The following is a 16202-nucleotide window of genomic DNA, read 5'->3' on the forward strand; positions in this document are numbered from 1 at the left end:
TCCAATGTGAGCAAAGGTAAGGGTAGAACCAGATTAGCAAAGACAAAAGAAGTTCTAATCAGATCAACCCAGACACATCTAGGGCAGTGCAGCATAGTGGGAAAGCAAAGGAATTGGAAACTCAGGGCCATGAAAGAAAGAGAGTTCTTCCCTTTCTAAGCTTTTACTGTTATCAGTAGTCAAAACATACTGTCTCATAAAGTCAATGCATATTTTAAATGAATAATAAGCAAATTATCAAGTACTCTACAGTGTGTTTTCTCTGTAGCATTTAGTTATTTTCAGAATATGGTGTTAGGAGGAACATAAATTTTAACTTTTGATAAATCTGGTTGACATTTATTTAGCCTTAGGTCTGCTACATGAGTTTTATGAATTCATTATCACATGTGTTTGGGCCTAAATTTCATACCTCTAAAGTGGTGATAAATTTGAAACTTCTAAGGTTGCAGTATGACTTATGCTCTCTGAGGGCATCTGTTTGTCTTCTGTTTCATTCATCATTATGAAATGGACTGAATATCTGACATAATTGAGATATTTATAAAATAAAGGAATTGAGAAATTATTTGAAATAGTTTATATAACATATCAAACTCATTATCTGGACTAAGACATCTAATTATTGATTTTACAATGCTATAAGTTTGAAATAATCTTTGGGAACTGGCTGGCTAGAAAATAGGAGTGGGGGATAGGAGAGAGAGAGATGGGGGTTTCATTGTTTCATTGTATCCACTTTTATGGCTGCATTTCATACAGATGTATTAACTACATTTTGAAAAGGAAACTAAACTTACAAAGGACAAAAGGACCTTTTCATAAAGAATTTACAGAGCAGAGCCCAACCTAGCCAAGCTGGGAGCATTTAGAGTCACTGTCTACTACACATGACAGTGAATCAATAGCTTCTCTCCTTTGCTGCCGCCCCATCAATACCAGATATATGTCTTTGGGAGAGGAAAACACTTAAAAACAAATTGTGAAAATTAAAAACTTCATAAAAAAGGAATATATCCAACTTTGTGACCAAGAGGCAAGGTTTGAGTCTCTGTCCTCAGCATTCTGGAAAACAGAACTAAGGGAAGCAGAAATCTCCACCAGCAGCCAGGGAGGGCTTGGGAAGTAAAGAAGGTCTGAGGCCAGGCCTGGACCAGAGGATGTTGAACTTCAAACAATAGTGAGATGGAGTCACCCTAGGCAGGACCCTCTGGAGACTCCCCAACTAGAGCAAAGGATTGCAGACAGGAGAGGAGGGAAGGGCTGAGGGAGGAACTCTGCCCTCCCCAACTCCTGTTCATCCAAACTCACCCATTGAGAAAGGCAGGAAGCATTCCTTTTTCTTAAACTGTCCATTCTCCAGAAAATGCTCAGGGTTGAATGTGTCAGGGGTGGCCCACTCATTGGGGTCCTTGTGCAAAGCAGTCAAATTGGTCAGGATCATGGTCCCCTAGAGAAGGCAGTGAAAAGTCAGGCAGGACTTATCCCACACCACACATCTAGGCAAAGGTAGGTGGTTCTCAGCACCCCATGCTGGGGTCTGAGCATATTCTGAGCTTCCCCACCCTCCCAACCCACCACCTGCTGAGCTCAACCTTCCAAGACCCATCTCTTTGTGTGGGACAAAGAAGGATGAATTAGAATTGTCTTCTGAGAATTTTACCTGGGAGTTTTGGCTACTCTTGACTGCATAATAAAGGTACTCTGCAGGAAAAAAAGTCAGTATAGGTCTGGGGAAGGGACCTATAAGCATCCATGAGAGAATTATGTGACAGCTTGTGGGTCCACACAGTAATTAAATCAATTCAGCTAGTCAGTGAAGTGATAAGAAGGGCAGCTCTACAAAGGGGGAGAAATGCATCTTTCACCTCTGCTTCTGCATTCTCTTCCCTCCAGTGTGTAGAAGGCTGTGCCCAGTCCCAAAAGCTATTTGAGTAGCAGAAGCAGATATCCAGGGAAAAGAATCCCTGTCCATCAAGATATATGACAAGAAACTCTGGAGTCACTAGAGTGAGCCTTCTCTCACTACCTCATCCAACCCATCAGTCATGCTTGACACTTCTTTCAATGCCCCCTGATTCCCTCACCTCCATTAGGGAACGTCTACCACCACCTTAGTTCAAGCTTCCACCTTGCTCATCCAGATTCTTGTAATCACTTCCTACCTATGCCCCACATCCTCTATTGCCTTTTTGAATGATTCGCTCCACACCCTGAAAGCAGAGTGTGCTTTGAATAGGGCTGAAATCTATGACAGCCCCCACCCACTCAGACCTCAAACTTGGTATTCAATAGCTTCCCACACTCCTAGTCACAGATCCATTGCCTAACCTCTCAGGGCTTTTCCTATTCTTCTTGAGCTCCCACTACAGTTTCCTGTAACACAGGTCAAGTTTCCATTCATTTAAATAACTTTTAAAATACTGCTCACCTTGCCTGGAAATGTTCTCTTCCCCCACTTTGCCATTAACCAACTCCCAGCAATCCTTTAATCCTCAGCTCCAGCAATACTTCCTTCACAGGCAAGCCTCCCCAGATCCTTCCAGCACCTGTTCCTCACTCCTCCTGGGAGATGCTGGAAGCATCTTTAAAGACGCAGTGAGTATTTTCCTTGGGACAATTAGCATGGTTGGTATATTTTGTAAGCATGACTATTTTGCTCAGGGTTATTTTTCTAGATCTAAGTACTTCAGATACTTAATGAATATTTGCCGAATAACTGTTACTTTTAGTACGAGGCTCAGCATGTAGGGTCCCATTTTACTTCATGTGGATCCTATAGGGTGGGCTCAAATGCATTTTGCAAATGAAGAAATTGCAGTTGTGAGTGGTTCAATAATGTGCTCAGAGCCACGTGGTGGTGGGGAGAGGTAGAGTCATGTGAACTAGGTCTATCTGATGTCAAAGCCATAGCTCCTAGCCTCCATTCATGTAATCAATTATATTTCTCAGATCCCAGGAGGATTATTAAAGTGAAAAACCAGTGGTAGAATTCATCTAGTGAGATTGACTGATTCTCTGGAGTTAAGTGAATGGCTAGAAAAATGCAAACAGCACCTGGTTGGGAACTCAGGCCTCAGCCTTCATCCATGAGAAGTTTCATCAGGAAGAAAATAGTTCTCATAGCAGCTGCATTTCCTGGCTCTGCAGTGACAGTCACCAAGGAGACACTGGGAATCTCTTCTATTCTAACTCTGGACATTGTTCCCAAGTACAACAAATGTGGAGGGACTTGGACAAACTAGAATAGATCCAGTAGCAAGGAAGAAACTGTAAGTGTGCATCATAGAGAAAGAACCCTGGGGGACCCAGGAGAGCCTTCTGCAGAGATCTTAAAAGTGGTGGGTGGAGTGTGATCTGAATTCTGTTAGTGAAGCCAAGGGATTTAATAGAGACCAGTAGGGAAAAATTAAAAGGATTTTTTTGTTTTTGTTTTTGTTTAAGTCAAAGCAAAACAGTCCTGTGGAGGGAGCATCAAGTCATACAAATAATTAGAACAGCTCTGGTTCTAGATCCAGCTATTGTCACTTCGTAGTTGAGATCTCATGCAAGCTTAATTTCCTTCAGACTCAACTTCCCAATCTATAAGATGGGAATAATAGTTGTCCTGAGAACTAAGATATTTTGAAAGAGGCTAGTCCATGACATGTAATGATGCATAAGTAAATATTCGTTCCTTGCTCTCCCGTTCTAATCATGAATTGCACAACTGGAGTGGCTTCTTTTATGAAATGGAGAGTTCCCCCTCATGGGGCTGTAGGTAAAAGCTGGAAAAAGTTAGTATTATATCAAGTATAATGTATCTCCCATCTAGGTGATTCTTTGGGATGGGAATATATGTGACTTTTCAAATACAAATGCAAGTTCTATGATGGTCTCAAAGAAGGGCTTGAAGTCTGAGGCTGGGTGTGCTTCCTTACCTTAGGCAGGTAGTATCCAGCAAAAGTGGTATCAACCACCACTTCCCTGGGGACATTCAGGGGGATGATGTTGCCCATTCTCTGCACCTCATGGATGACAGCATTGGTGTAGGGCATGAACTCTCTGGCGGCCATGCTTGGCTGCTGCCACTGGCCAAGCACTCTGTCAATCTCAGCATGCACTTTTTCTGGAAGAGAAGAGGGAGATTCTATTATTTTTGAAACATTTATACTTTCTTCTAAAGATGTAGGATTGTTCTATTAGATCTCACCTGTGGTATTTCAAATAGTGGCCAGGATCCAAAGAAATAAAATGTTCCTTAACCCTTCAAAGGGCTTAATCAGAAAATTGTCAACTCAGCCACTTTCCTTGAGTCTAAGGAATGAAATGCCCAGGATCAGTGTGGCTAAGCTCATAGTAGAGTCTTTTCTTCTTCAGGCTTCTATGATAAAGTGCCATAAGTAGAGTGGCTTAAAAACAACAGGAATTTATTTCTCATAGATCTGGAGCCTGGGCTGTCTAAGATCAAAGCACCAGCATATCTGGTTCCTGGGGAGGACCCACTTTCTGGTTCAGAGGTGGCACCTAGTTGCTGTATCCTCACATGTTGCAAGGAGCAAGGCAGCCTGCTGGGAATGTTTCATAGGGGCACTAATGCCATACATGAAGGCTCATCACCTCCCAATACCACCACTCTGATAATTAGATTTCCACACAGGGATTTGTTGAGGAAGACACAAATATTTGGATCCTAGCAGATATGAAGACTCTCACTTCTCAAGGGTGGCATGGGAGTAGATAGTGAATAGCAGACTCTTTCTCTACAACATTATGGCTGAAAGGTACTCAGATCCTTTGAGCCTCAATTTTTTCATCTGATTAGTGAGGCTAAGTCAACTTTCATCTGAAAGATGTTTTGAGAATTACATGAACTCATTTAGGTAAGTATTAAACAGGATCAGGATCGGCATGTCTCAGCTCATGGAAACTGCTAGCTGTCTTCCATTTATATTTGCCTCCTTTTCTACAGTCATAGAGATTTGAGCTGGCTACCTGACTGTCCAGCTAAAAGCTACTTTTCTTAGATTATTCTGGGATCAAATGTGGCTATATGTATGTATCTATGTGTGTGTGTGTGTATATACACACACACACACACGCATACACACACATATAAAGCATGCATTTGTAAATTATTATGTGAGAGAAGTAATGTTTTATTAACAAATATATCCTTAGTAGATGGCAAGCACTTCAGTCTGCTCTGTTTTTATTTTGGGGGAGTAGGGAAATTGACCTTGATCTACTCAATTGATCTTATGACTCATTAATAAATTGTTACCCACAGTTTGAGAAACCATGCCATGACTGTTTCCACCCTCCACCTGCCCAAACTTTTCTAGAACCTGGAGAAATAAAAATGTTGGGAATAGCCATTGAGTTGAAGAAATAACAGTCTGTGGGGGAATCTATATATATAATGTGCTCTAAGCATGGCAATAGAGGTGCCCTGGTCATCTCTAGAAATGACCAGGAATGAAGAAACATCTTAGGTAGTAATATTAGAAGAATTCTTTTAGAAGAGTTGGAGATTCACCACGTGGAGAAACTCAGAAAGCATATTCTTGACAGAGGGAAGACCAGGTATTGTGAGATAGAGGCGTCAAGAAAATGACACAGAATTCAGTGAAACCACCAATGCAGGATGGATGCGGCTGAGGCAGGACAGGCAGAAAATGACATATCAGAGGGCATTATTACCAGACATTTAATGAGTCTAGACAGGCTGGGGATATGGCTCTGTGGGGTGGCAGACAGCTTGCTTTGCATGCATGTGGCCCTGTGTTTGAAGCTTAACACTGGAAAAAAGAAAAAGAAAAAGAATACAGTACCAAAAATGTGTCTGGGCATTAACAGGGGGAAAGAGGAAGGGGTTGCTTAAAAGAATGGAAGAATCAATTTTTTGAAAATGGTGGCGAATGGACTGCATCACTCCCCCAGTACTGCGTCACTGTGCGGGTAAATGACGAGTTAGAACGATCAAACGCTATCTTGTTAGGAATTTCTAGCAAAATTGAGGTGCTCTGAAACCTAGAAGAAGGATTCCCATCGCCCGAGGTTCAGTTACTGGGGCTCAAACGCGAGTGAACTATCTGCCCGGAGATTCAAGCTGTTTATTCAGCGGCCTGCCCCGCTGCTGGAGACTGCGGCATGCTGGGAAACGGCGTCCCTAGAAACGGCGAGCTAGCAACGCAGAGAAACGACGCTGCAGACTCTGTGGGCTCCTGCCGGCTGTCCCCTCACTGTGCCCCGGGCTGAGTTCTGGGTTTGAGACTGGGAAGAAAGCAGTCCAGTTCTGCCCTCCACACCGGTCAGGCCACCGAGGAAGCAAGCGGCCACCATCTTGGAGAGTCACCCTCACCAGTTTTCGACAGATTGCAGCTCATTCAGCGATAGAACAGGTCTGTGTCATTTAGACCATCCCCCATACAGCGGGGAAATCACATAAAATCTCTCCCCGGCTTTCCGGGGGCGTGATTAACAGAGTGAGCACGAACAGAGGCGTGGGGAAAGGTAAAGGCACCTGACCTCCAACTCCCCCCTCCCACCAGCCGCGAAAAGGAAACCTGTCTTGCCAGCTCTCGGAGAGGGGCTATCGGAGTGAATCAAAACAATAAGGTGCTCGTTCCCAAAAGCTGATCTCCACATCCAGGAAACTGCAGTCCCAGAGTGTAGCTTGAACTGCTGAGAGATATCACACTAGGAAAGGCCTGGCTGACAGGAGAAGCCAAGGCACAGCACCACCTACTGGAAGCGAAGAAAATAGAATCCTAACAGTGTCCCTTTTTTCTTCTCTTTTTTTTTTAAATTAATTTTTTAAAATTTTTTAATTTCAATTTTTTTCTTTTCTATAAATATATTATTATTTTTTTAAATGTAATTTTTATTTTACTGCATTTTATTATTGTTTTTTAATATCATTTCTTGTTCTTTTCTATTCTTTTCTCTTTCTTTCCTCTCTCCCATCTCTTTCTTGGTTTGCTTCCTTACCTTTTCCCCATCATTCCTCTTAAGCATGACCACCCAGACTATGTACAACTTACTAAATACAAATAGATGAATACTACGAATTGGTCCATAGTCCGCCTAAGCCCTTAAATACCTCCACGTACTCCTGTCTATTCTCTTGTTAATATCAGCCTGCATTTGAGCAACCCCCCAATGAAGCTAACATATACTAACTGCCATACCATCAAATCACCCGACCTCAACATAAAATCCTAAGTTCAAACCTCAATTCTATACATGCCATCAAATTCTGTAGGCCTTTAATGAAACTAATGAATTTACCTTAAATCACAATTAAATCCAACATCTCTAAACATTGTCTCCCAACACAAAGGAGAGATATTGGAACTACAAAAACCAAAACAAATTTAAAGAAGTAAACGGAAACACAGCAGTAAAACAGAGTTGAAAAATAATGTGAGCACCATGAAAAAACAAGGGAAAAAAGGATTACAAACAATGCAAGACAACTTAAATTCACAGGAGAACTTAGAGGCATCAGAAAAATGGATAGGGAAAGAACTCAAGGCATACCAAACTCAGATGGAACAGAATCTTAGAGAAGACTTTAGACAGCAAGTTCAAACAATAAAAGTATACTATGAAAACAAATTATATAGGCAAATTCAAATGGTAAAGAACGAGCTCTACCAGGAGATAGAGATTTAAAAAAAAATCAAACAGTAATCCTAGAAATACAGGAAACCTTAAACCAAATTAAAAACTCAAATGAGAATATTACAAATAGACTAGATCAAATAGAAGTCAGAACATCAGATAATGAAGACAAAGTTTATTAACTCAAAAAGAATATAGTCAACACAGAAAGGATGATAAGAAATCACCAGCAATCTATCCAAGAGATATGGGATGTCATAAAAAAAACAAACTTAAGAGTCATCGGGATAGAAGAAGGTATAGAGATTCAAACCAAAGCAATGAACAATCTATTGAATGAAATAATCCTAGAAAACTTCCCAGATATGAAAGATGGAATGGATTGCCAAATCCTGGAAGCCTACAGGACCCCAAACATACAAAACCATAATAGACCAACTCCAAGACACATAATTATGAAGATATCCAACATAAAGAACAAGAAGAGAATATTAAAAGCTACGAGAGAAAGAAGGCAGATTACATTCAGGGGTAAACCAATTAGGTTAACGTCTAATTTTTTATCATAGATGTTGAAAGCGAGAAGATCCTGGAACAACATATTTCAAACGCTGAAACATAATGGATTCCAACCAAGAATACTGTATCCAACAAAATTAAGCTTCAGATTTGACAATGAAATTAAAATATTTCATGATAAACAAAAGTTAAAAGAATTTGCAGCCAGAAAATCAGCACTGCAAGGCATTTTGAGCAAAACACTACAAGAAAAGGAATTGAAAAACAGCACCGAACACTAACAGTGGGAGGTAACTCGGTAAAGGGAAGAAAAAAAAATAACCAAAAAGGAAAAACGAGCTATATTAAAATAAATAAATAAATAAGCATGACTGGAAGTACAAACAATATATCAATAATAACCTTAAACGTTAATGGCTTAAATTCACCAATCAAGAGACAAAGGCTAGTAACCTGGATTAAAAAAAATAAATCCAACAATATGCTGCCTTCTGGAGACTCATATGATAGGAAAATACATACACAGGTTGAAAGTGAAAGGTTGGGAAAAATCATACCACTCATATGGTCCTCGGAAGCAAGCAGGAGTGGCCATACTCATATCGAATAAAATCAACTTCAAACCTAAGTTAATCAAAAGGGATAAAGAAGGACACTATATACTGTTAAAAGGAACCATTCACCAACAAGACATAACAATTATCAATATGTATGCACCAAAAAATGGTGCTACAATGTTCATAAAACAAACTCTCCTCAAGTTCAAGAGTCAAATAGACCACAACACAATAATTATGGGTGACTTCAACACACCACTCTCTCCATTGGATAGATCCACCAGACAAAAGCTGAATAAAGAAACTATAGAACTCAATAGCACAATCAATAACCTAGACTTAACCGACATATATAGAATATATCAACCATCATCAAGTGGATACACGTTCTTCTCAGCAGCACATGGATCCTTCTCAAAGACAGACCATATATTATGCCACAGGGCAACTCTTAGTAAATATAAAGGTGTGGAGATAATACCATGCATCTTATCTGATCATAATGGAATGAAACTAAAAATAAATGATAAAAGAAGGGAGGAAAAATCCTGCATCACCTGGAAAATGAACAATATGTTACTGAATGATCAATGGGTTACAGAAGACATAAAGGAGGAAATCAAAAAATTCTTAGAGATAAATGAAAATACAGACACAACATATCAAAATCTATGGGACACAATGAAAGCAGTTTTAAGAGGGAAATTCATTGCCTGGATTTCATTCCTCAATAAAAGAAAAAAACCAACAAGTAAATGAACTCACACTTCATCTCAAAACCCTAGAAAAGGAAGAACAAAACAACAGCAAATGTAGTAGAAGGCAAGAAATAATTAAAATCAGAGTGGAAATCAACGAAATTGAAACAAAACCATTGAAAAAATTGATAAAACTAAAAGTTGGTTCTTCGAAAAAATAAATAAGATCAACAGACCCTTAGCCATGCTAATGAAGAGAAGAAGAGAGAGAACTCAAATTACTAACATACAGGATGAAAAAGGTAATATCAAAACGGATACTTCAGAAATACAGAAGATAATTAGAAATTATTTTGAAACCCTATATTTCAATAAAATAGAAGATAGTGAAGATATTGAAATATTTCTTAAGTCATATGATTTGCCCAGATTGAGTCAGGAAGATACACACAATTTAAACAGACCAATAACAAAGGACGAAACAGAAGAAGCCATCAAAAGACTACCAACCAAGAAAAGCCCTGGACCGGATGGATATACAGCAGAGTTTTACAAAACCTTCAAAGAAGAAATAATACCAATACTTTTCAAGTTATTTCAAGAAATAGAAAAAGAAGGAGATTTTCCAAATTCATTCTATGATCCCGAAACCAGACAAAGACACTTCAAAGAAAAAAAACTAGAGACCAATATCTCTAATGAACTTAGATGCAAAAATCCTCAATAAAATCCTGGCGAATCGAATACAAAAGCATATAAAAAAAATTGTGCACCATGATCAAGTAGGATTCATCCCTGGGATGCAAGGCTGGTTCAATATACGGAAATCAATAAATGTTATTCACCACATCTATAGACTTAACGATAAGAACCACATGATCATCTCGATAGATGCAGAAAAAGCATTTGACAAAGTACAACATCCCTTTATGTTCAAAACACTAGAAAAACTAGGGATAACAGGAACTTACCTCAACATCGTAAAAGCTATATATACTAAGCCTCAGGCTAGCATCATTCTGAATGGAGAAAAACTGAAGGCATTCCCTCTAAAATCTGAAACAAGACAGGGATGCCCTCACCACTTCTATTCAATTTAGTTCTTGAAATACTAGCCAGAGCAATTAGACAGACAAAAGAAATTAAAGGCATAAAAATAGGAAAAGAAGAACTTAAATTATCACTATTTGCGAATGATATGATACTATATCTAATAGACCCAAAAGGGTCTACAAAGAAACTACTAGAGTTAATAAATGAATTCAGCAGAGTGGCAGGATATAAAATCAACACGCATAAATCAAAGGCATTCCTGTATATCAGTGACAAATCTTTTGAAATGGAAATGAGGAAAACCACTCCATTCACAATATCCTCAAAAAAAAGAAAATACTTGGGAATCAACCTAACAAAAGAGGTGAAAGATTTATACAATGAAAACTACAGAACCCTAAAGAGAGAAATAGAAGAAGACCTTAGAAGATGGAAAAATATACCCTGTTCATGGATAGTATGAACTAACATCATCAAAATGGTGATATTACCCAAAGTTCTCTATAGGTTTAATGCAATGCCAATCAAAATACCAATGGCATTTTTTGTAGAAATAGATAAAGCAATTGTGAAATTCATATGGAAAAACAAAAGACCCAGAATAGCAAAAGCAATTCTAAGCAGGAAGTATGAGTCAGGCGGTATATCGATACCAGATTTTGAACTATACTACAGAGCGATAGTAACAAAAACAGCATGGTACTGGTACCAAAACAGGCAGGTGGACCAATGGTACAGAATAGAGGACACAGAGACCAATCCACAAAATTACAACTTTCTTATATATGATAAAGGGGCTAAAAGCATGCAATGGAGGAAGGATAGTATCTTCAACAAATGGTGCTGGGAAAACTGGAAATCCATATGCAACAAAATGAAACTGAATCCCTTTCTCTCGCCATGCACAAAAGTTAACTCAAAATGGATCAAAGAGCTTGATATCAAATCAGAGATACTGTGCCTGATAGAAGAAAAGGTTGGCTCTGATCTACATATTGTTGGGTCGGGCCCCAAATTCCTTAATAGGACGCCCTTAGCACAAGAGTTAATAACAAGAATCAACAAATGGGACTTACTCAAACTAAAAAGTTTTTTCTCAGCAAGAGAAACAATAAGAGAGGTAAATAGGGAACCTACATCCTAGGAACAAATTTTTACTCCTCATACTTCAGATAGAGCCCTAATATCCAGGGTATACAAAGAACTCAAAAAATTAAACAATAAGAAAATGAATAACCCAATCAACAAATGGGCCAAAGACCTGAACAGACACTTCTCAGAGGAGGACATACAATCAATCAACAAGTACATGAAAAAATGCTCACCATCTCTAGCAGTCAGAGAAATGCAAATCAAAACCACCCTAAAATACCATCTCACTCCAGTAAGATTGGCAGCCATCATGAAGTCAAACAACAACAAGTGCTGGCGAGGATGTGGGGAAAGGGTACTCTTGTACATTGCTGGTGGGAGTGCAAATTGGTGCAGCCAATTTGGAAAGCAGTATGGAGATTCCTGGGAAAGCTGGAAATGGAACCACCATTTGACCCAGCTATTGCCCTTCTTGGACTATTCCCTGAAGACCTTAAAAGATCGGACTACAGAGATACTGTCACATCGATGTTCAAAGCAGCACAATTCACAATAGCTAGACTGTGGAACCAACCCAGATGCCCTTCAATAGATGAAAGGATGAAAAAAATATGGCATTTATACACAATGGAGTATTAAGCAGCACTAAAAAAATGACAAAATCATGGAATTTGCAGGGAAATGGATGGCATTAGAGCAGATTATGCTAAGTGAAGCTAGCCAATCCCGAAAAAACAAATGCCAAATGTCTTCTTTGATATAATGAGAGCAACTAAGAACAGAGCAGGGAGGAAGAGCAGGAGGAAAAGATTAACATTAAACAGACACATGAGGTGGGAGGGAAAGGTGGAGAAAAGGGAATGGAAATGGAAGGAGACCCTCATTGTTATACAAAATTACATATGAGAGGTTGTGAGGGGAATGGGGAAAAAAATAAGGAGAGAAATGAATTACAGTAGATGGGGTAGAGAGAGAAGATTGGAGGGGAGGGGAGGGGAGACAGTAGAGGATAGGAAAGGTAGAAGAATACAACAGTCATTAATATGGCATCATGTAAAAATGTGGATGTGTAACCGATGTGATTCTACAATCTGTATTTGGGGTAAGAATGGGAGTTCATAACCCACTTGAATATAATGCATGAAATATGATATGTCAAGAGCTTTGTAATGTTTTGAACAACCAATAAAAAAAGAAGGGAAGAATAAATACTCATATGAGATTGTAACTCTTTGCTGGACCCCATTACAAAATCAGTTGGCCTCTTTGTTTTCCCCTAGACCTAGAGCTTCATGCACACTTGGAATTTAACACTTATCCTACCTGGTCTCCTCATATTCCTCTCTAAAAAGTGACGAATGTGTGCATGCTCAAGACTGAAAAACCTCCCAACAATTTCTATCTTTCCCTGCTCACCCAGCCAGCTTCTCCTCAACCCTGAGCCATGTGGCCAGGAGGCACCATGTGTCCTGGGCCAGGCACACTCCCTGCCACTCTCACCTTGGACTTCTGGGTAGAGGGCCATGTAAAGCAGACCCCAGCGCAGTGTTGTAGAAGTTGTCTCAGTTCCAGCAAAGAAGAGGTCCAGGGTGCTGCAGATGAGGTTCTCTTCATCGAAACTTGAAGCATTCTTGTCTGTGAACTAGAAGACAGTTATTTGTTGGTTTATTCAGAGGACTTGTGGTTGCCAAAAAACACTGGGGTTTCATTCAAAGGAAAGAACTTGGAAGGAAAAGTCCTCAGAAGAAATGACTTTCTCCTAAGGAAAAGTCCCTCCTTAGAGGGCAGCAATATCATTAACATTGTCTGCAATGGGGCCTGAGAGAAGGGGTAGGTAACTGGAAGTGCTGGAAACTTTTTAGATTGTACTGGATAAAAATCAAAACAACTACTTTTTTTAATTCAGGAGAAGGTATTAATACAGTGGAAAGAGAATGGACTATGAATGAGACAGACTTGGCTTCCAATATCAACCCCATCACTCATTAGATCACTTATTAGCTATATGACCTAGGATAAGTTATTTAACATCTCTGTACTTCCGTTTCCTGCTTTATCAAATGGGAATAAGAAGCATGCCTTAAGATGGCGTAATAATTTATGTGGTATGAAAAAGGGATATAGCAAATACTCAATGAATGTTTGTGCTGATACCAGAAAGTATAAACTGAATTGCACATTTATCATATCTCCCCATACAGCTTTTGTAGTTTAAACCTCATAGATTTCATCAACTATTCCTTATAACACTCCATCATCTTTTCTACCTTCTTCTTGAAAGCTTGTTTTTCAACATTGCTATTAATGTCAATGGTCACACACTTGTACACCATCTAGCAGATAAAGTCTCCTCCTCTTTGGAGGATATGGTGTACATCTCTTTTATTTGCCTATGCTTAAGCTGAGGAGTCATCCTTGACTTTTCCTTTCTCTCTAGCCACTCTGGCAGGCATTCAAATTTTAATTCCAAAATTAAAATTAATATTAATTTTATGAATATTTTGCCAATAAGGTGAAATAAGAGCTAAGATGAAAAGAAATTCACCATTCTGCCCCCTCCAGATATAGGAATACATGATCTGATGAGTCAAAGATTATAACATTGATTCAGTGATTTACATTAGCCAGAGGACCACCACGTTCAAGGCCTGTATCCACTTAAGGTTTTTTTTACTGATTCTTGTCAGAAAAGTTGGAAAGTGGGTGAGAAGAGGAGGGAGTACAAGCCCCACTCAGACCTGAAGGTTAAAATCTGGTATCCAGTTCAGCTTTACATGTGTTCTCTGCAGTGACAGCTGAGAGGAGGAGTAGGTTACTGGCCAGATCATCTAAAACAGAGCTTTGAAGCTCAATTTCTCTTTTCCCTTTTGTATTTAGCTCCTTCAGGTACAGGTGGGGGAAGGTGATGGGGATGAAAAGGGAGTATTGGGGCATTTTCAGGGCCTAAAACCAAGCGCCATTAAACTTCTGTCTTTATTTCAAAGTGCCTCAGCTTCCTGAGTAATTTTTACTCACCTATGATGAGGTTGCAGGGACCAACCGTGTAGGGCTTATAGGCCAGAGAAATTATGCCAGATTTTATCAAGGATAGTGGAAAGCCATTGGAGGATTGAAAGGTAAGGAATCAAACTGTTAAATGATACCCCAGCAGCTCTGTGGAAAATAGTCTGGGAATAGGGTTAAGAGTGGAATAGGGTTAAGATTAAATGATACCCCAGGGATTAATCAAGGATTAATGCATCCATATAAAATTGAACCATGATTGAACCATTATTGAACCATGATTGAATCATGATCCCAAAAGATGACAACATATAGCAAAAGGGACTTTGCAGATGTGATTTAACCTAAGGGTTTTGAGTTAGGAATATTGTCCTGTATTACCCTTACAAGATAGAGGGAAGAAGATCAAAGTCAGAGAGAGAAAGTGTAAAGATGGAAGCAGGGAGACAAGAGAGGAGAGATGATGCTACCCTGGTGCTAAAGATGGAGGCAGGAACCACAAACCAAAGCCTCTGGAAGCTGGGCAAGCCATGGAAACCAAGTCTTAGAGACTTCATAGGATCTAAGTTGGCCAACACCTTGACTTTAACCCAGTGAAACTGCAGTTTGACTTCTATCATTCAGAACTGGACTTTTGGCATTCAGAACGGTAAGAAAACAAATAACACATCTGTACCATCTTAAGCCACTGAATTTGTGGTAACTTGTTGCAGCTGCTATTGGAAACTAATATACAGCTATTTGTTCTTTAAGAAAAAACAAGAACAAAGGAGACAAATGCGTTTTCCTCACCTTCACAATTTCCTTGAGGTAAGCATCAATAAAGTCTCTTGACTCATCAGGATTCCAGTCTTTCCTGTGTTTTTCAACTTCATGAGAAACAAACAATTTCAGCTTTTCCCAGTTCCTGAAGACAGTTTGATGAGGTCCAGGGAGGAATTTCATTATCCATGGAAAGACATTGTAGAGCTAATGGCAAAAAATAGAAGGATCATGGAGACAGCATGGGGCCACTTTTGCACTTTTGGGGACAATCTTCTCTTTCCATCTCTTTTATTTGCCTATGCTTAAGCTGAGGAGTCATCCTTGACTTCTCCTTTCTCTCTAGCCACTCTGGCAGGCATTCAACCCTCCACACACTTCTCATCAGTCCAAGTACTTGCCATCCCACAAGAAACCACCACTGTCTCCTACCCAAATGCTGCCATAGCTTTCAGCAATTTCCTTATTCCACTCTTAACCCTGTTCCCAGACTATTTTCCACAGAGCTGCTGGAGTATCATTTAACAGTTGGATTCCTTACCTTTCAATCCTCCATGGCTTTCCACTATCCTTGATAAAGTCTGGCATAATTTCTCTGGCCTATAAGCCCTGCAGAGTTGGTCCCTGCAACCTCACCACCTCCTTTCTATCCCTCCCTGCCACTTTCCACTGGACAGTCCAACCACAGAGGATTAATGCATTCATATAAAATGCTTCCAGAGAAAAGGAAAAAGTAGTTTTGAAGAAATAGCAATCACATTTCTAGCTGACTCTCCCTGGCACCAGTGCAAACCTAGAGGATACTGAAAGAATATTTTGAGTATATAAAGAGAAAGGAGTCAAACTTCTTTAAATATTTAATTTAAGAAAATAAAGTCTCATAAGTTTGTTTAATACACTTGCTGCCTTG

The 16202-nt window shown here is 39.5% G+C and overlaps 1 protein-coding gene across 2 annotated transcripts in view; it reads right to left on the reverse strand.

The window, feature by feature from the left end:
* The window catches only part of Cyp2j2 (cytochrome P450 family 2 subfamily J member 2), a 47224-nt gene that overhangs the window by 9281 nt on the left and 21741 nt on the right, over window positions 1–16202 (reverse strand). For both annotated transcript variants that reach the window (XM_078026367.1, XM_078026366.1), the window contains exons 5-8: window positions 15323–15499; window positions 13028–13169; window positions 3921–4108; window positions 1312–1450 (exon numbers count right to left, since the gene is read on the reverse strand). In XM_078026367.1, the coding sequence (XP_077882493.1) occupies window positions 1312–1450; window positions 3921–4108; window positions 13028–13169; window positions 15323–15499 (646 nt within the window). The remainder of the gene's footprint in view (window positions 1–1311; window positions 1451–3920; window positions 4109–13027; window positions 13170–15322; window positions 15500–16202) is intronic.

Source organism: Ictidomys tridecemlineatus, chromosome 11, assembly GCF_052094955.1.
Source record: "Ictidomys tridecemlineatus isolate mIctTri1 chromosome 11, mIctTri1.hap1, whole genome shotgun sequence".
Taxonomy (NCBI): Eukaryota; Metazoa; Chordata; class Mammalia; order Rodentia; family Sciuridae; genus Ictidomys; species Ictidomys tridecemlineatus.